Source organism: Musca vetustissima, unplaced genomic scaffold (assembly GCF_032173495.1).
Source record: "Musca vetustissima isolate MV318-11 ecotype Yass unplaced genomic scaffold, APGP_CSIRO_Mvet_v1 utg81397, whole genome shotgun sequence".
Classification (NCBI taxonomy): domain Eukaryota; kingdom Metazoa; phylum Arthropoda; class Insecta; order Diptera; family Muscidae; genus Musca; species Musca vetustissima.
In genome coordinates, this window is record NW_026879758.1 from 7,598 (window position 1) to 29,231 (window position 21,634).

Genomic DNA, 21,634 nt, shown 5'->3' on the forward strand with positions numbered 1-21,634 from the left:
GTTTCATAACACATTTTAACGGATTATTTATTAGTACGGTAATCGATTTAATTAATGTTTGTATTGAAAGTGAAGTTAATATTGCACCTGGAGAGCTTCTAAAAAAATATTAACAAAAGTCTGGATTATTTGGAGACGGGTTTTTGAAGCTGGTTTGTTCATCTCTTAGCATGTTTTCTATATACTTTCGTAACTGGCGATCGATTTGTTGGTCTTCTCCCACGATCGTGCGCAACAATCTCCTACAGATGTGGGTGTCTTGGCATCTGTAGTCGAAGGTACAGCTACAAGCACTCAGCCATCGGGCAACACCGATTCAGAGTTGAGGAACCACAGGGGGACTCATCTTCGAATTCTGAGTCCGAACATGATAATCAGACAAATATAAACGTCTTAGAGAGCCGGAAAGGAGAAGAGATCGCCAAGACGAGAGAGGAGGTAAGTATAGAAATCGCCAAACTCATAACCAGGAAGAAACAGTTGTCTGGGGCACAAAGGCAGAAGTTGGCCACAATGAACCGGATGAAAAATGTGCGAGATGCAGACATATGCTCAAAAGGATAAGCCTGACCTTCCCTCCACTTTTGCGGAAGCGGCGAAGAGGATAAGATCTCCGGATGATCAGGCGACTGTCAAATCCGCCAAAATGAAAAAGAGCTTCCCGTCGACCGATAGTAAGAGAAAGCTGAGTCAAACCAAAGAAGTCAAAGGAGACTGCCACGAGAATCCACTGACGAAGGTAGACGAAGCTGGCTCTCAAATAACAGGAAGACGAGTTCTGAGTCGCAATCTTCCACAAAGACTGGGAATTGCAAAATGACCAACCCGTTTTTGCGAAAGAGGAAGATGACAGCAACAGATGGTAAGTCAACACTACAATTATGGAGCACCTACGACAAGGAGGGGAATTCATTGAACTGGAAAGCTGCGATTTCGAAAGGGACTATCTTATGCTGGAATTAGATACACCAAAAAGCATTGAAGCCCTGAGGCAGCTAGTTGCAAGTATTGAATCCATAGATGGAACAATCAAACACGAGCTGGTGAGGAAAAAAGAGATTCCTCAATTACAAAAGGCCTGACAGTCTTCGTCAGAGGTTGGGCAGGAGATTTCGACACGGAACGCATGCTCGAAGTCTTAAGCATACAGAACAAGGCCCGACATGTGAAAAAATGGGAAGTCTTCCACAGGGAGGGGAACGAGGAAGGGACTCTGCTTGTGTTAGGCTGGGACAGGTCTTCAGTGCAAGTCTGGCTAAGGCGCATTACGTGTCCAAAGCCGTATACTTCAAAATCGGGAAGGCAAGGATTGGAGATGGTGAAGCCACAGGTAACAGCGAGGGAAAGAGGGAACCGAGGAAAAGATCTCGGACTCCCAAGAAAACCGGTTACTGGAGAACAACTGATACAAATCATCCTTATTAACCATTATCGGAGCGATCAACCCTGGGACTAAATCAAGGGGTTTAAACTTAAAACCGCACCAAACGGAGATATGTCTTTTCACTAGAAAGACAAAAATAGGTCATTATGAATAGCCCATCCGCCAAAACAAAACGATAGCCATATCAAGCAAAGTTAAGTATTTGTGAGTAATTCTAGACAGGATACTTAAATGAAAAGACCACATACAGCAAAGGGCTGACAACGCCCATAGATGTTGGTCTTTCTGTAGAAGAGTCGTAGGCTCTAAATGAGGTTTCAATCCTAAGATGATACACTGGATCTATAAGAACGTTATTAGGCCAATTCTGACATACGCATAGTAACACGATGCGAAACTATAATACCAGATATAGAACAATTGAATAGTGGAACACTAGTTCAGATGCCGGCTGGTAATTGTTGTGTGAATGGAGAAGACTGATGCCATGTTCTGACGGGCATCCGAACAACGTAGTTCGCTCTCAGAATTACGTACATGAATTAACCCGTTCATACAACACTATTCATAATTCATATCATTAGAGTTTTTTATTTCAAACTTTTTGTTTCTTGTTTTACACCAAAAATGTAACATATTTTAGTGAATTACATAGGGATCTAAATAGAAAAAATAATTCTCTTTCTCCTGACTATAGTATGAACCCATATCTATTTACTTTTCATTCATGTTTTCCATTTTTTCTGAAAATGTTGTTGTTTTTAATACATTTTTATATTTTCTCAATTCAAATGTCACATACTGTCACAAATAAAAATTTGGAGAATTTTTTGTTTGAGTTGCCCCACATTTGTTTCTTGTTTTGTACGCTAATTAGAACCAAGGGAAAAGAAATGCATATTGCATTATGTAGAAAATAAAATGTACATCCTGCTGCATATATAAAAACTATACAATTTTTTACTTTTCATTCATGATTTTCAATTTTACTGAAAAAGTTTGAAAATTTCATAAATATTTTCAAACTGTCAAAATTAATTTATTTTCGATAAACACTCTCAATTGTTAGGGATGGGACAAATTTATTGGTTATTCAGAGAGTGATTCGAATTGAACAACGTACAAAAGTCGGTGTTCGCTCAGACAATTTTGTATGGGGAACTAAGTAATTCCTTCATAATTAAGGGTCGAACAACGAATGAGAGAGCGAACAACGCTCGTCTGTACATGGCATGAAGGAGTTCTCAAACCCAAAATGTTTAAGCTAAACGTTCCCTAATTCTATCATTCACTGCATTTCTAGAGCGCACAAAAGGCTCCATTTGGCTTATGTGTATGTTCTTCCCATGTTGGACATGCCATGTTGTGGCAGAACATCTGTTCGCTTTTATATGCCTTTGGAGCTGGGGCATCCACATCCATTATCACAGCATGACCTAGCCAATGTAGTCGCTGTAGCTTGATACGTCTGACTTTGGTTCATTCGACGGCGATATTCACCATCGACGCAGATCGGCCCATAGATCTTTTCGAGGATTTTTCTCTCGAATACTCCAAGAGCTGTCTCATCTCCTTGCGTAAGAACCCATGCTTCAGATCCATATAACAGCACGGGTAGTATCAGCGTCTTGTAAAGTGTGAGTTTGGTCTGGCGGGAGGTGGCCTTGTTTCTAAACTGCTTACATAGACCATAGTAGCATTTGGTGACCATCACAATACGTCTCCTAATTTCAAAACTGATGTCATTAGTTATTTTTTTTATGGCGGTACCGAGGTATATAAAATCTTTGACTACCTCGAAGCTGTAGTTCTCAAGTTTCACAGTTTGTCCGAGTCTACTGGACGTGTTGTTTGATGTACAAAGCGCCATTTATATTCACCTTTGCCTCTCGTAGAGAAGGTCACACGAAAAACTGTCACCATGTCTGAATCCTCGTTCGGTATTGAAGGGCTCCGAGAGGTCGTTTCCTACTTTAACTGCTGACATTGTGCCAGTTAAAGTTATCCAGCATAGCCTTATTAATTTAGCAGGAATTCCTATCCCAGACATGGGTTTAAACACCTCTGAGCGGATTGTACTAATCAGCTGGTATGTACTAATCAGCTGGTCCATGCTCCTGACCAGCATCTGTCCACCAGTCTTGAATATTTGGGCTGGTAACCCATGGGTACCTGCAGCTTTATTGTTCTTCAGCAGATTGATTGCTACTCTGACATCATCTTGGCTAGGTGGTATACCCTCTATACCATCATCTCTTATTGGTATAGGTGATATCTTCTTCATCGCTACTATTTGATACCAGAATCTTTGCAAAATGCTCCTTCCAAATCCTCAACACGCTGTCTGTATCTGTCATCAGGTTTCCTTCTTCATCTCTACAGGAGGATGTGCCTGCGCCAAAGCCTTCGGTTTGGTATTTTACCCGTTGGTAGAATTTTCGGACTTTATTCTGACTTCTATACATCTCGATTTGCTCACGCTCACGTTTTTATTGTTCCTTTTTCCTAAAAATACGTTTCTCTCCTCTCTTTTTCCCCCTATAATTTTCCATCGCATTACGTGTTGCTACTTTCTGCAGAGTTGCCCCATACGCTGCGTTTTTCATATCAGTAGCATTACGACACTCCTGATCGTACCAGGGGTTTCTTGATGCTGGTTTTTGGTACCCAAGTGTTGCTTCCGCTGCAGTTTGTAGGGAGTGACCAATTATTTACTATTGTGCTTCTATATTATTATCTGGACAAGGGGTGCTTTCGTCAAGCAGGTGGGTAAGTTGAGCGGAGTAGGCTTCTGATATCTGTTGTGTTTGTAGCTTTTCGACGTCAAGTTTCCGTGTTGCGTTAGATCGCACTTTTGCTGCTGCATTAAGACGGTTGAGATCCTTGGCTGCCACAAGGTAATGGTCCGAATCGATATTCGCTCATCGGATCGATCGAATGTCTAAACCACTGGATGAATGTCTTCCGTCTATCACAATTTGATTTGTCGCTGCTTGATCCGGAGAAATCCAGGTGATCGAGATGCTTGGATCTGGTGCTGCTAACTAACACGCCTTGTGAGTCTCTTAAAACTATTTAAGGTCCCTAAAATAATTATTTAAAAAATCCACGCCTTGTGAGTCCCTTAAAACTATTTAAGGTCCCTAAAATAATTATTTAAAAAATACAAGCCTTGTCAAGGTCCTTAAAACAAAGTTTTATTTACTTTTTAAATCCAAACCAGCAAGTATTATGTATATATCTATTTACGTCACGTATACGCCCCAATATCCCTCTATCATAATTTAATTAAAATTACTTATACGCACTATTGTACCCAACAAATAAATTTGACATTTCCACGCCTTCTTTTAGACCTAGAAAAATAATTCTTTAAACAAAAAATTACTGACTTCCGTAGGCTCCTTATTTTAAATTCATGGATTAAAAGAAAATTCAATTGCTGTAAATTTTTTATATGTTGCCATTTTTTCCATATGAATATTTAAATAGCAAAAGCCAAGCCGGAAATTGTTGAAACCTCCATACTACTTATGACCAGGCAACAGCGAACGTACTTGACCGATTTAATGGGCAACAATCATATCAATCAATCAGCCGTGTATAATTGGTATTGTGTTGAGGGGTTAACTTATGGCTGCAACGGCTATAGAGGCTAAACTTTATATATAATTTATGAGGATCACGATGAAATGCCAAAGGGACTAAGAGCGATTTTTGGGAAAATTTTGAAGACCTGAGAAATTCGCAAGAATATTTTGTGGATTTTATTCAGGCACTGGTTTTTCTTCCCTTTAAAAATTCCTCACTTATCTCATTTTGCATTTCATCCGGCCCTCCCATTCAATCATTAATAATCGAACAATGTGTTAAAAATACAAAATAAGGAATACTACAGCAAGTGGTACAAAAATGAGGCGCACACAAAGGCAGCAAATCCATGTGAATGGTGTTGAGTTCATTTCTGTTCGGTTCGCATGGGTTCTTCAGCTGATTTTGTTTTCATGTGTTCTTGTTTTTTCAATGCTTTTGTTTCCTTTCAGGAAACCAGCAAAGCAGCAACATGCCAATTGTATTTTCAACACAATTTATACTCACACACATGATGTACACACATACATAGCTAAGTGCAGGATACAAAACATACAAGAATGTTCGAGAGGAGGAGTTTTAGTTCTCCAAACACATAAATTTCACTTTAAATTACCTAAAAAAGTAAAATGTATTCTTTTAAGAGCCCCAGTGCGTATTAGTAATTTTAATTAAATTGCAAGAAGGAATATGGGGGCGAATGAGGGATACAACTAGAAAAATTCCTGATACGTGGAGGTGTAGATTTTTTAAAAGCGTGGATTTTTAAATAATTTTTTCAGGGTCTAAACAAGGTGTGGATTTTTTAAATAATTTTTTTCGAGGTCTATAAGAAGGCTTGGATGTTTTAAATAATTTTTTTCAGGGTCTACACAAGGCGTGGATTTTTTAAATAATTTTTTTCAGGGTCTAAAGAAGGCGTGGATTTTTTAAATAATTTTTTTCAGGGTCTAAACAAGGCGTGGATTTTTTAAATAATTTTTTCGGGGTCTAAACAAGGCGTAGATTTTTTAAATAATGTTTTTCAGAGTCTAAACAAGGCGTGGATTTTTTAAATAATTTTTTTCAGGGTTTAAACAAGGCGTGGATTTTTTAAATAATTTTTTTCAGGGTCTAAACGAGGCGTGGATTTTTTAAATAATTTTTTTCAGGGTCTAAACAAGGCGTGGATTTTTTAAATAATTTTTTCAGGGTCTAAACAAGGCGTGGATTTTTTAAATAATTTTTTTCAGGGTCTAAACAAGGCGTGGATTTTTTAAATAATTTTTTTCAGGGTCTAAACAAGGCGTGGATTTTTTAAATAATTTTTTTCAGGGTCTAAACAAGGCGTGGATTTTTTAAATAATTTTTTCGGGGTCTAAACAAGGCGTAGATTTTTTAAATAATTTTTTCGGGGTCTAAACAAGGCGTGGATTTTTTAAATAATTTTTTTCAGGGTTTAAACAAGGCGTGGATTTTTTAAATAATTTTTTTCAGGGTCTAAACAAGGCGTGGATTTTTTAAATAATTTTTTTCAGGGTCTAAACAAGGCGTGGATTTTTTAAATAATTTTTTTCAGGGTCTAAACAAGGCGTGGATTTTTTAAATAATTTTTTTCAGGGTCTAAACAAGGCGTGGATTTTTTAAATAATTTTTTTCAGGGTCTAAACAAGGCGTGGATTTTTTAAATAATTTTTTTCAGGGTCTAAACAAGGCGTGGATTTTTTAAATAATTTTTTTCAGGGTCTAAACAAGGCGTGGATTTTTTAAATAATTTTTTTCAGGGTCTAAACAAGGCGTGGATTTTTTAAATAATTTTTTTCAGGGTCTAAACAAGGCGTGGATTTTTTAAATAATTTTTTTCAGGGTCTAAACAAGGCGTGGATTTTTTAAATAATTTTTTTCAGGGTCTAAACAAGGCGTGGATTTTTTAAATAATTTTTTTCAGGGTCTAAACAAGGCGTGGATTTTTTAAATAATTTTTTTCAGGGTCTAAACAAGGCGTGGATTTTTTAAATAATTTTTTTAAGGGTCTAAACAAGGCGTGAATGTTTTAAATAATTTTTTTCAGGGTCTAAACAAAGCGTGGATTTTTTAAATAATTTTTTTCAGGGTCTAAACAAGGCGTGGATTTTTTAAATAATTTTTTTCAGGGTCTAAACAAGGCGTGGATTTTTTAAATAATTTTTTTCAGGGTCTAAACAAGGCGTGGATTTTTTAAATAATTTTTTTCAGGGTCTAAACAAGGCGTGGATTTTTTAAATAATTTTTTTCAGGGTCTAAACAAGGCGTGGATTTTTTAAATAATTTTTTTCAGGGTCTAAACAAGGCGTGGATTTTTTTAATAATTTTTTTCAGGGTCTAAACAAGGCGTGGATTTTTTAAATAATTTTTTTTCAGGGTCTAAACAAGGCGTGGATTTTTTAAATAATTTTTTTCAGGGTCTAAACAAGGCGATTTTTTAAATAATTTTTTTCAGGGTCTAAACAAGGCGTGGATTTTTTAAATAATTTTTTTCAGGGTCTAAACAAGGCGTGGATTTTTTAAATAATTTTTTTCAGGGTCTAAACAAGGCGTGGATTTTTTAAATAATTTTTTTCAGGGTCTAAACAAGGCGTGGATTTTTTAAATAATTTTTTTCAGGGTCTAAACAAGGCGTGGATTTTTTAAATAATTTTTTTCAGGGTCTAAACAAGGCGTGGATTTTTTAAATAATTTTTTTCAGGGTCTAAACAAGGCGTGGATTTTTTAAATAATTTTTTTCAGGGTCTAAACAAGGCGTGGATTTTTTAAATAATTTTTTTCAGGGTCTAAACAAGGCGTGGATTTTTTAAATAATTTTTTTCAGGGTCTAAACAAGGCGTGGATTTTTTAAATAATTTTTTTCAGGGTCTAAACAAGGCGTGGATTTTTTAAATAATTTTTTTCAGGGTCTAAACAAGGCGTGGATTTTTTAAATAATTTTTTTCAGGGTCTAAACAAGGCGTGGATTTTTTAAATAATTTTTTTCAGGGTCTAAACAAGGCGTGGATTTTTTAAATAATTTTTTTCAGGGTCTAAACAAGGCGTGGATTTTTTAAATAATTTTTTTCAGGGTCTAAACAAGGCGTGGATTTTTTAAATAATTTTTTTCAGGGTCTAAACAAGGCGTGGATTTTTTAAATAATTTTTTTCAGGGTCTAAACAAGGCGTGGATTTTTTAAATAATTTTTTTCAGGGTCTAAACAAGGCGTGGATTTTTTAAATAATTTTTTTCAGGGTCTAAACAAGGCGTGGATTTTTTAAATAATTTTTTTCAGGGTCTAAACAAGGCGTGGATTTTTTAAATAATTTTTTTCAGGGTCTAAACAAGGCGTGGATTTTTTAAATAATTTTTTTCAGGGTCTAAACAAGGCGTGGATTTTTTAAATAATTTTTTTCAGGGTCTAAACAAGGCGTGGATTTTTTAAATAATTTTTTTCAGGGTCTAAACAAGGCGTGGATTTTTTAAATAATTTTTTTCAGGGTCTAAACAAGGCGTGGATTTTTTAAATAATTTTTTTCAGGGTCTAAACAAGGCGTGGATTTTTTAAATAATTTTTTTCAGGGTCTAAACAAGGCGTGGATTTTTTAAATAATTTTTTTCAGGGTCTAAACAAGGCGTGGATTTTTTAAATAATTTTTTTCAGGGTCTAAACAAGGCGTGGATTTTTTAAATAATTTTTTTCAGGGTCTAAACAAGGCGTGGATTTTTTAAATAATTTTTTTCAGGGTCTAAACAAGGCGTGGATTTTTTAAATAATTTTTTTCAGGGTCTAAACAAGGCGTGGATTTTTTAAATAATTTTTTTCAGGGTCTAAACAAGGCGTGGATTTTTTAAATAATTTTTTTCAGGGTCTAAACAAGGCGTGGATTTTTTAAATAATTTTTTTCAGGGTCTAAACAAGGCGTGGATTTTTTAAATAATTTTTTTCAGGGTCTAAACAAGGCGTGGATTTTTTAAATAATTTTTTTCAGGGTCTAAACAAGGCGTGGATTTTTTAAATAATTTTTTTCAGGGTCTAAACAAGGCGTGGATTTTTTAAATAATTTTTTTCAGGGTCTAAACAAGGCGTGGATTTTTTAAATAATTTTTTTCAGGGTCTAAACAAGGCGTGGATTTTTTAAATAATTTTTTTCAGGGTCTAAACAAGGCGTGGATTTTTTAAATAATTTTTTTCAGGGTCTAAACAAGGCGTGGATTTTTTAAATAATTTTTTTCAGGGTCTAAACAAGGCGTGGATTTTTTAAATAATTTTTTTCAGGGTCTAAACAAGGCGTGGATTTTTTAAATAATTTTTTTCAGGGTCTAAACAAGGCGTGGATTTTTTAAATAATTTTTTTCAGGGTCTAAACAAGGCGTGGATTTTTTAAATAATTTTTTTCAGGGTCTAAACAAGGCGTGGATTTTTTAAATAATTTTTTTCAGGGTCTAAACAAGGCGTGGATTTTTTAAATAATTTTTTTCAGGGTCTAAACAAGGCGTGGATTTTTTAAATAATTTTTTTCAGGGTCTAAACAAGGCGTGGATTTTTTAAATAATTTTTTTCAGGGTCTAAACAAGGCGTGGATTTTTTAAATAATTTTTTTCAGGGTCTAAACAAGGCGTGGATTTTTTAAATAATTTTTTTCAGGGTCTAAACAAGGCGTGGATTTTTTAAATAATTTTTTTCAGGGTCTAAACAAGGCGTGGATTTTTTAAATAATTTTTTTCAGGGTCTAAACAAGGCGTGGATTTTTTAAATAATTTTTTTCAGGGTCTAAACAAGGCGTGGATTTTTTAAATAATTTTTTTCAGGGTCTAAACAAGGCGTGGATTTTTTAAATAATTTTTTTCAGGGTCTAAACAAGGCGTGGATTTTTTAAATAATTTTTTTCAGGGTCTAAACAAGGCGTGGATTTTTTAAATAATTTTTTTCAGGGTCTAAACAAGGCGTGGATTTTTTAAATAATTTTTTTCAGGGTCTAAACAAGGCGTGGATTTTTTAAATAATTTTTTTCTGGGTCTAAACAAGGCGTGGATTTTTTAAATAATTTTTTTCAGGGTCTAAACAAGGCGTGGATTTTTTAAATAATTTTTTTCTGGGTCTAAACAAGGCGTGGATTTTTTAAATAATTTTTTTCAAGGTCTAAACAAGGCGTGGATTTTTTAAATAATTTTTTTCAGGGTCTAAACAAGGCGTGGATTTTTTAAATAATTTTTTTCAGGGTCTAAACAAGGCGTGGATTTTTTAAATAATTTTTTTCAGGGTCTAAACAAGGCGTGGATTTTTTAAATAATTTTTTTCAGGGTCTAAACAAGGCGTGGATTTTTTAAATAATTTTTTTCAGTGTCTAAACAAGGCGTGGATTTTTTAAATAATTTTTTTCAGGGTCTAAACAAGGCGTGGATTTTTTAAATAATTTTTTTCAGGGTCTAAACAAGGCGTGGATTTTTTAAATAATTTTTTTCGAGGACTATAGCCAGGCGCGAATTTTTTAAATAATTTTTTTCAGGATCTAAACAAGGCGTGGATTTTTTAAATAATTTTTTTCAGGATCTAAACAAGGCGTGGATTTGTTAAATAATTTTTTTCAGGATCTAAACAAGGCGTGGATTTTTTAAATAATTTTTTTCAGGGTCTAAACAAGGCGTGGATTTTTTAAATAATTTTTTTCAGGGTCTAAACAAGGCGTGGATTTTTTAAATAATTTTTTTCGAGGACTATAGCCAGGCGTGGATTTTTTAAATAATTTTTTTCAGGGTCTAAACAAGGCGTGGATTTTTTAAATAATTTTTTTCAGGATCTAAACAAGGCGTGGATTTTTTAAATAATTTTTTTCGAGGACTATAGCCAGGCGTGGATTTTTTAAATAATTTTTTTCGAGGACTATAGCCAGGCGTGGATTTTTTAAATAATTTTTTTCGAGGACTATAGCCAGGCGTGGATTTTTTAAATAATTTTTTTCGAGGACTATAGCCAGGCGTGGAGTTTTTAAATAATTTTTTTTGAGGACTATAGCCAGGCGTGGATTTTTTAAACAATTTTTTTTGAGGACTATAGCCAGGCGTGGATTTTTTAAACAATTTTTTTTGAGGACTATAGCCAGGCGTGGATTTTTTAAACAATTTTTTTCGAGGACAATAGCCAGGCGTGGATATTTTAAATATTTTTGTTCGAGGACTATAGACAGGCGTGGATTTTTTAAATAATTTTTTTCGAGGACTATAGCCAGGCGTGGATTTTTTAAATAATTTTTTTCGAGGACTATAGCCAGGCGTGGATTTTTTAAATAATTTTTTTCGAGGACTATAGCCAGGCGTGGAGTTTTTAAATAATTTTTTTTGAGGACTATAGCCAGGCGTGGATTTTTTAAATAATTTTTTTCGAGGACTATAGCCAGGCGTGGATTTTTTAAATAATTTTTTTTCGAGGACTATAGCCAGGCGTGGATTTTTTAAATAATTTTTTCGAGGACTATGGCCAGGCGTGGATTTTTTAAACATTTTTTTTCGAGGACTATAGCCAGGCGTGGATTTTTTAAACATTTTTTTTCGAGGACAATAGCCAGGCGTGGATATTTTAAATATTTTTGTTCGAGGACTATAGCCAGGCGTGGATTTTTTAAATACTTTTTTTTCGAGGACTATAGCCAGGCGTGGATTTTTTAAATACTTTTTTTTCGAGGACTATAGCCAGGCGTGGATTTTTTAAATACTTTTTTTTCGAGGACTATAGCCAGGCGTGGATTTTTTAAATCATTTTTTTCGAGGACTATAGCCAGGCGTGGATTTTTTAAATCATTTTTTTCGAGGACTATAGCCAGGCGTGGATTTTTTAAATAATATTTTTGTATACTGAAGTGCGTATAAGTAATTTTAATTAGGTTGTAATAGGGTCATCGGAGCGTATAAGTATTTTTAATTAGGTTGTAATAGGGTCATCGGAGCGTATAAGTATTTTTAATTAGATTGTAAATGGGTTATCGGGGCGTATATGTGAGTTGAATTTGATTGTGAGGGTGGTCTGAGGCGTATACGTGATTTCAATAGAAAAATATATTTCGGGGCCCACAGCAAAGTGTGGATTTTTAAAACTATTTTTTTTAAGTTTTTGGTGTATTTTCTCCCTATAACAAACATTTTTAAACATTTTGGCATTACTTTGCCAAACGATTTAAGTTTCTTGTGTTCCACATTTTTTTGTATTTCCTCAGCACTTGAAGTTTTTCCATCAAAAGCGATTTGCATAAACATGCCAGCGTCGAGACCGACTATACTTCAGCGCCAGTCTGTTATACAGACCATGGAACATGGTATTCGTTTAGAGTTTCCTTGGCATACGACTGTATGCAATTTTTATGAGAGTGTGTTTGTGCATGTCTGCGGAGCCAAAAAACAAATTGAATATTCTCTAAAATGAAAAGGCAACAACAACAATAACCACTACAACAAATCGTTACCCCAAAATTGTATAACAAAATTTGCAACAATTTTTGGCGTAATGGTGCCGATGATGGTTCCGTAACATTGTTGTAAAAATGTTTTTATTCACTTCTTTGGTGTTGTAGTTTTTCTTGTTGTTGTGATGATGAAGTGCGGGGAGCGTATAATGAAATCTACAAAAACGGATTTGGTGGAAAAGAAAATTTTTGTTGTGGTGGTGCTGATGTATCCCTTCATTGTTTTGGTGTTACTGTCAGAGTATCTGTTTTTTGGTTGTTCAGATGAAATTGAATCAAATTCCAGCCTGTGAGAACGAGCGGAACAGGAAAAAATGCCACGGGCTTTGTTGTAAATTCCAAGCCGAAATAGACTCAAGGCTAAATAAAATGTTGGTCAAAATCATGTTAACAATATTTTTTGGAGGATGAGGATGATGATGACATTTCAAATGGAGAGGTTTGTAGGTATAAGATTTTATGACCATAGAGGTGGACAAAAGGAAAGGGTATTTTTTCAAGGCCTATATAAGGCGTGGATTTTTTAAATAATTTTTTTCAAGGCCTATATATGGCGTGGATTTTTTAAATAATTTTTTCAAGGCCTATATAAGGCGTGGATTTTTTAAATAATTTTTTTTCAAGGCCTATATATAAGGCGTGGATTTTTTAAATAATTTTTTCAAGGCTTATATAAGGCGTGGATTTGTTAAATAATTTTTTTCAAGGCCTATATAAGGCGTGGATTTTTTAAATAATTTTTTTTAAGGCCTATATAAGGCGTGGATTTTTTAAATATTTTTTTCAAGGCCTATATAAGGCGCGGATTTTTTAAATAATTTTTTTCAAGGCGTGGATTTTTTAAAAAATATTTTTTCAAGGCGTGGATTTTTTAAAAAATATTTTTTCAAGGCCTATATAAGTCTTGGATATTTTAAATAATATTTTTCAAGACCTATATAAGGCGTAGATTTTTTAAAGAATATTTTTTCAAGGCCTACATAAAACGTGGATTTTTTAAAGAATATTTTTTCAAGGCCTATGTAAGGCGTGGATTTTTTAAAGAATATTTTTTCAAGGCATATATAAGGCGTGGATTTTTTAAAGAATATTTTTTCAAGGCCTACATAAAACGTGGATTTTTTAAAGAATATTTTTTCAAGGCCTATGTAAGGCGTGGATTTTTTAAAGAATATTTTTTCAAGGCCTATGTAAGGCGTGGATTTTTTAAAGAATTTTTTTTTCAAGGCCTATGTAAGGCCTGGATTTTTTAAAGAATATTTTTTCAAGGCCTATGTAAGGCGTGGATTTTTTAAAGAATATTTTTTCAAGGCCTATGTAAGGCCTGGATTTTTTAAATAATTTTTGCAAGGCCTATATAAGGCGTGGATTTTTCAATAAAAATCTTTCTTCCTCTTCAAGTGTTGTCAATTCAATTAATTTAATTTCTCACAAAAAAATCCTCTCCAACATCTAAAGATTTTGTTGCTAACAAACACTTTGTATGTGTCTGGGCTATCGTTTGCTGTTAACATCCTTTCAGTTTCCTCTTTTCATTTGCTTCCTTGTCAATTCTAATTTGGCTCTTAATTTTCGGTACTTTTCGGCTAATTAGGTTAGTACTTTCAGCATACTTTTCGTATTTTCATTTTGTCTGCCTTACTTTTAGGATTTTCTGGGTATGGCTGTGTGTGTGTGAGTTACTTTTTCATGCAATCTTTCAAATTTCTGGCAATACTGGACAATAGTCCTTCGAATGAAGAAATAGCATCGTTGTCGTCGTCCTCGTCATCATCAGGACAACGTTCAAAAAGCCAGGCTAGTTAAAACCGTTTGTTCCCATTCACTTCCCAGGACTCCACTCTCCCCCCGCCAGCCTTTTGAACGGAAATACGTTTCATGTTCTTTGGATGGCAATTGAAAACAGACAATGTTTTTTTGGGAAGTGAACACAGACACTGAAACCAGGAAGACAATAATGCTTCCTTTTGAAAGGGGTTTGGTTTTTTTTTGAGAGGATAATAATTTAGGATTTAAAATTTGGGGAATTAAAATTTACATAAATTTTTAAAGGAGTAGATTTTTGAAAAATAGTTTTTAGGTGTATCTAGGAGGCGTGGCTATGGAGGTGAACAAATGGAAAAGGTTGAATTGAAAATCGGAGTCAGATACAAGGGGTGCGTATAAGTAACGTCACAACTCATACGACCCTTGGGATCTATGTTAAATGTTACATAGGTACTAGGGGTCGTATGAGTTGTGACGTTTCTTATACGCACTCCTTGTATCAGACTTATGTATTCTGTAATGCTTCCTTTTGAAAGGATTTTTTAAGGGAGAAGAATTTAGGATTTAAAATAGGAGTAGATTTTTTAAAAATAGCTTTTAGGTGTCTTTAGGAGGCGTGGATATTTTAAAAAAATATTTTTTAGGTGTCTTTAGGAGGCGTTGATATTTTAAAAAAAATATTTTTTAGGTGTCTTTAGGAGGCGTGGATTTTTAAAAAAATATTTTTTAGGTGTCTTTAGGAGGCGTGGATATTTTAAAAAAATATTTTTTAGGTGTCTTTAGGAGGCGTGAATATTTTAAAAAAATATTTTTTAGGTGTCTTTAGGAGGCGTGAATATTTTAAAAAAATATTTTTTAGGTGTCTTTAGGAGGCGTGGATATTTTAAAAAAATATTTTTTAGGTGTCTTTAGGAGGCGTGGATATTTTAAAAAAATATTTTTTAGGTGTCTTTAGGAGGCGTGGATATTTTAAAAAAATATTTTTTAGGTGTCTTTAGGAGGCGTGGATATTTTAAAAAAATATTTTTTAGGTGTCTTTATGAGGCGTGGATATTTTAAAAAAATATTTTTTAGGTGTCTTTAGGAGGCGTGAATATTTTAAAAAAATATTTTTTAGGTGTCTTTAGGAGGCGTGGATATTTTAAAAAAATATTTTTTAGGTGTCTTTAGGAGGCGTGGATATTTTAAAAAAATATTTTTTAGGTGTCTTTAGGAGGCGTGGATATTTTAAAAAAATATTTTTTAGGTGTCTTTATGAGGCGTGGATATTTTAAAAAAATATTTTTAGGTGTCTTTAGGAGGCGTGAATATTTTAAAAAAATATTTTTTAGGTGTCTTTAGGAGGCGTGGATATTTTAAAAAAATATTTTTTAGGTGTCTTTATGAGGCGTGGATATTTTAAAAAAATATTTTTTAGGTGTCTTTATGAGGCGTGGATATTTTAAAAAAATATTTTTTAGGTGTCTTTAGGAGGCGTGGATATTTTAAAAAAATATTTTTTAGGTGTCTTTAGGAGGCGTGGATATTTTAAAAAAATATTTTTTAGGTGTCTTTAGGAGGCGTGGATATTTTAAAAAAATATTTTTTAGGTGTCTTTATGAGGCGTGGATATTTTAAAAAAATATTTTTTAGGTGTCTTTATGAGGCGTGGATATTTTAAAAAAATATTTTTTAGGTGTCTTTAGGAGGCGTGGATATTTTAAAAAAATATTTTTTAGGTGTCTTTAGGAGGCGTGGATATTTTAAAAAAATATTTTTTAGGTGTCTTTAGGAGGCGTGGATATTTTAAAAAAATATTTTTTAGGTGTCTTTAGGAGGCGTGGATATTTTAAAAAAATATTTTTTAGGTGTCTTTATGAGGCGTGGATTTAAAAAAAATATATAAAATAAACATAAGATATTTTTTCCACCACGAATACAGATACATATTTATCTATACATATGTGTGTCGATAACAACCTGACTCGACAGGTTGCGGTGAAAAAGAAAACTGAATCGTAAAGTGTTTCGAAAATGCAAAAACTTTATCCAGTCCTGTTATGAAATCTTGCATAAATCATCAGGAAGATATACCATGTCAACATTATTTTGTTTCTTGCCCCGCTTCTTCTTCTTCTTTATTCAGCTGTTCTGCTTTGTTATTCAGCTCAAGGCTGAATGACAAAAACACGCACTTATTTATTTTCATATTTATCCGGGTGGTTGATAGTGTTGTTGCAGGGGGCGAGGAGGTGTTGTGGAATATGAGATGATGTGTTGGAGACTTCATGAAATTTATGGAAATTTAAAAAGGACATTGATAGAGATTATTTAAGAATTAAAAACAACAACAAAACGCCAGAAGTGGGAATATGAATGAAGTCAACGATCATCATATGTACGATTTTTTAAAAAACATTTTTTCACATGGACCTCCATAGGCGTTGAATTAAAAAAAATGTTTTCCAAGGACCATCAAAAAAATTCTTTTTTTATATTTTTAGAGTTCATCACAGGCAAGGATTAAAAAAAAACAATATTTTTATGTGCCTCCAGAGGTGTCGATTTTGCAATAAAATCTTTTTAAGGACCATCAAAAGTGTAGATTAAAAAAATATATTTTATAAAGACCTCCTGAGGAGTTGATTTTTTAAAAAATATTGTAAAATTATTTTTAATGGATACTAAAGGCGGTGATTTAAGAAAAAATCAGTATGGAAATTAGTAAAGTCGGACTGGGCCGACTATATGATACCCTTCACCACTTTGGGGATATTATACATATGTATCCTAACAGACGTCGCCTTTTCAAAGGAACATTGACAGTAAACAGTAAGTAAACCGACTAACATCAGTTCCAACACATGCCATTCTGCAACCCGGAATAGGTTGTAAATAGAGTTAAAGCAAACTTTACACACGCTATTTGGTATGCTTTACTTTTTAAAATGGATCAATCAGGCACCCATTGATTATCTGCACGGAGAAGGGGATCGGGCCAAAGAATAAGCATGCCTGTTTTGATAAAGATTGATCAATATTTAGCGGGTCAAATGGACCCTAACTTTTCTGTGAAAAATGTCAACATTTGTATTATACAGCGTATATATTTACTCCTGAAGGACATAGATCCGAGAAGTTGGCCGAATATCCAAGAGGAGTGGTTGACCTTGACTTTGATACCAATTATATGGTCGTATGTACTCGGACGTGGGAGTTACACTCAAATATTAACAGGTGCTTAAGTATTCATATATTATTTAGTATCCCATTATCACACTAGAGGGCTTTGAAATTTTCCACGAGGACCCAGGTATGGTCAAGGTCATCGCATGTTCTTTTCGGGGATGATAAGATATTAATATTGCGATGAAGTGGAACGAAAACTTATTTTTTTCTGTTTTTGTGAGTCGACCTACAGGCCACAATTGAAAGCTGAACATCACAACACAACCCACGGTGAAGGGAATCTGGACAAGTAATTAGAAGGGCTGTAATGAATACTAGTAATATTTGTTGACCTCTAGTCGGTCAAATATCGCGAAATATTGCCCAAGTTGAGAACATAGAACCACCGAAAGTTAGATTTTCATGGAAATTGTGTAGGGTATCATATGGTCGGCCCCGTCCGACTATACAGCTCCGCTCACTGGTTTTTATTAATTTCAGTACGTTTTGTTAATCGGCCTAGGTATTGGTATTTAGTGCACCTATATGTAAATGTAAATCTGAACCAAGAAATTTTGACATTCTGGACCTAATTTAGTACCCAATGCCAAATTTCGTGCAAATCGAAAGATATATAGGGACTTTGGTGCCCATTTACCTAAGATCGGACAGAAATATATATGGGAGCTATATCTAAATCAGGACCAATTTTCAGGATACTTAACACACATTATTCTAGGCCTAATTCCTTACGCTGTGGCAAATTTCGTGCAAATCGAAAGATATATAGGGACATTGGTGCCCCATTTACCTTAAATCGGACGAAAATATATATGGGAGCTTTATCAAAATCTGAACTGATTTTCACGAAACTTAGCACACATCATTCTGGACCTAATTCAGTACTCTTTGCCAAATTTCGTGCAAATCGAAAGATATATAGAGACTTTGGTGACCCATTTACCTTAAATCGGACGAAAATATAATGGGAGCTATATCAAAATCTGAACCGATTTTCACGAAACTTAGCACACAACATTCTGGACCTAATTCAGTACCCAATACCAAATTTCTTGCAAATCGAAAGATATATAGGGACTTTGGTGCACCATTTACCTTAAATCGGTCGATACTATATATGGGAGCTATATCTAAATCTGACCTGATTTTCTCGAAACTTGGCACACGTCATTCTAGACTTAACTCAGTACTCAATGCCAAATTTCGTGCAAACCGAAAGATATATAGGGACTTTGGTGCACCATTTACCTTAAATCGGACGAAAATATATATGGGAGCTATATCTAAATCTCTATGCCAAATTTCGTGCAAATCGAAAAATATATAAGGACTTTGCTGCCCCATTTACCTTAAATCGGACGATACTATATATGGGAGCTATATCTAAGTCTGAACCGATTTTCTCGAAACTTGGCGTACATTATTCTGGACCTAATTCAGTACTCTATGCCAAATTTAGTGCAAATCGAAAGATATATAGGAACCATTTACCTTAAATCGGACGATACTATATATGGGAGCTATATATAAATCTGACCAGATTTTCTCGAAACTTGACACACGTCATTCTGGACCTAATTCATTACTCTGTGCCGAATTTCGTGCAAATCGAAAGATATATAGGGACTTTGGTGACCCATTTACCTTAAATCGGACGATACTATATATGGGAGCTATATGGCACACGTCATTCTGGACCTAATTCACAGTGTGGTGAAGGGTATAATTAAGGGCCATCAATGGCGTAGTTTTAAACAAAAATATTATTAAGGACCTCCAGATTTGTCGATTTTAAAACAAAAATGTTTTTTCAGGGACCCCCCAGAAGGGGGTTGAGTTAAAAAAAATATTTTTAAGGACCACCAGAGGTGATGATTAAAAAAAGGACCATCAAAGTCGTAGGCGTATATTAAAAAATTTTGTCGAATATTGTTTTCAGAGATAATTCAAAGGCCTGGAATTTTTTAAGAATTTTTTTATTTTTGCGTATTTGGAGGTATAGTGCTCTTCTGAAGACATAGCCGTCTTTGCTACTTTCTAAAGAGTGTAGGTCCAGGTTCTTTTCTTAGAACCATCTGTCTGCGTCTTTTTTGTGATAATCTATACCACAAAGACTTTGTTATTAATAATCGAAAATAATATCTGATATGCGTATTTTCCAATCTAAAAATAAATTCATTTAAAGCTCTCATTTTCCCGTAAGCTAGAGATAAGAATTGAGGCTTCCCAATCCATGTTTGAAAAAAAACAAAACAAATCGACAAGTCTTATCTACAGTAATGGACATAAGCATGCCTTATATAGGCCTTGAAAAAAATTATTTAAAAAATCCATGCCTTATATAGGTTTTGAAAAAAATTATTTAAAATATCCATGCCTTATATAGGCCTTAAAAATATTTTTTTAAAAAAATCAATGCCTATATAAGGCGTATTATTTTTTTCAAATCGTTATCTCCACATTTGCCCCTTACTGTAGTTCATTCAGGTATGACTCTTATCATTTTTTTATACAAACAAAAAATACTTCAGTTGTTATTCGTCTCTCGTCCGCTGAGCAGCATCCGAACAATGTGGCAATTAATTGCAATTCTTCTTCTAAATTTCTATCTATCGGTTAGTGGAGAACTTTGTCACCTGAATACAACCTCAGATCTCAATTGCACTCATCTTCATAACATCCACCTAGCCGTTGATGAAACTATTGATCCCTGCTACGATTTCTATGGCTATGCCTGTAATAATTGGCCTCACCTCTCGCAGAATTATGAAGCCCTGTTGGATCATCAAATGAATTTGAAAATGATTACCCTAACGGAAAATCTGAGAGCAGATAGCCTGAATACGGATTTTTTCAATATAACCCACACCTATTATCGTTCATGTTTGAGGGCCAAAGGCCGTGGTAATGCCATCGAAAATATTTTGAATATTATTAAGCCGGCTGTAACGGGTCTGGAATGGCCGATTTTGGAGGTGATGCGAGGTAAAGAGGAAAATGAATGGCCCGTGGACAGGTTCGACATATTTGCTCTGCTGGGTAAATTATTGGATTATGGTCTGGATCATATCCTACTGATAACCTACAAGGACGCCAGCCAGCAGAATTTCTCCTCCATAAAACCTCAGGTGATTTTGACGTTAACGGAAAATGACATTTCCACGGTGCTGGGGGAGTTGATTTTTAATCAAAAACTGCGAAACGATTACACTCAACGTCTTGTGGAAATACAACAAAAATTAAATGATTTAAGTCGCCAATTTCGTTTTCAAGGATATAGTGAAAATGGCGCCCAACAGTTCACATTTGGCGAATTGTTGCAGAAATTTCCTTATCTACAAAATTATTTTGAAAATTCCCAATTATTTGAAAACATCAAAGACGATGAGCGGTTTGAGTTACGAGTTCCGCAATATTTCGAAATGCTAAGGCAGTATAAATGGTCCCAGGGGGAAAAACAGGATATTTGTAATTACATTATGGTGGCAATGTTGAGGCATTTACTTCCCGCTCGCAACGATATGAGCCACACCAAACTCGATTGTATTCGCGAAGTTCGGGGTAAATTGGAGCTACCCCTAAATCTGCTCTATCTTGATTATTATCGACCCAATGAATTAATCTATGATAACGATGTTTATGGCATCTTTTCGAAGCTGTGCGAACACCTTACCGAAGACAATCCACCACCTGCAGATTTCACCTCATCAAATTGCTCGGCATCCGAACTGAATGTGGAAAATGCACCCAAAAGTTTTTACCTTCCCTTGCTGAGGAAATTATTTGCTGACATACCCGACCTGCAGCCGGATAATTTCTATCAAAATTTTCTCCACCTCCTAAGGCATCGTGCCATCAAGTACATACACAATAAGGAGACGTATTATCATATCATGGTGTATGGCGGCTTGGATCAATACCACCGAAGACCATTCTATAATTATGCAAGGAAAATGCTGGCCTTACCATTTGTCCTGCTGCAGACACCTCTATATCATCACAGCTATGATCCGCTATTTAAAATATCCTCATTGGGTTTTACAATGGCCAAATATTTCCCCGAAATCGATTATTATGGGCTGAGTAGATTTTATAATAACACAATGGCAGGCAGTATGAGAGGTCGCACCGATGCGGAATGTATTGGGGATTTTGGGGCTGCTGATTTGGCCTATCGAACTTATCGTCATTATTATGGCAGGCAGCCGGAATTTACTGATGATCCATGGCAGCGTTTGTTTTTCATCAGTTTGGCCCAGACCTATTGTGTTAATCCCAATCAAC

At 34.6% G+C, this 21,634-nt stretch overlaps 1 protein-coding gene across 1 annotated transcript; it reads left to right on the forward strand.

Moving 5' to 3' along the window:
• Nucleotides 1–19,920: 19,920 nt before the first annotated feature.
• On the forward strand, nt 19,921–21,618 carry LOC133324873 (uncharacterized; the record flags this gene model as incomplete). The annotated part of the gene is made up of 1 exon (XM_061533701.1): nt 19,921–21,618. A coding segment is annotated over exon 1 (1,698 nt), but the record flags the coding sequence as incomplete, so codon positions are not given.
• Between the last annotated feature and the right edge of the window lie 16 nt (nt 21,619–21,634).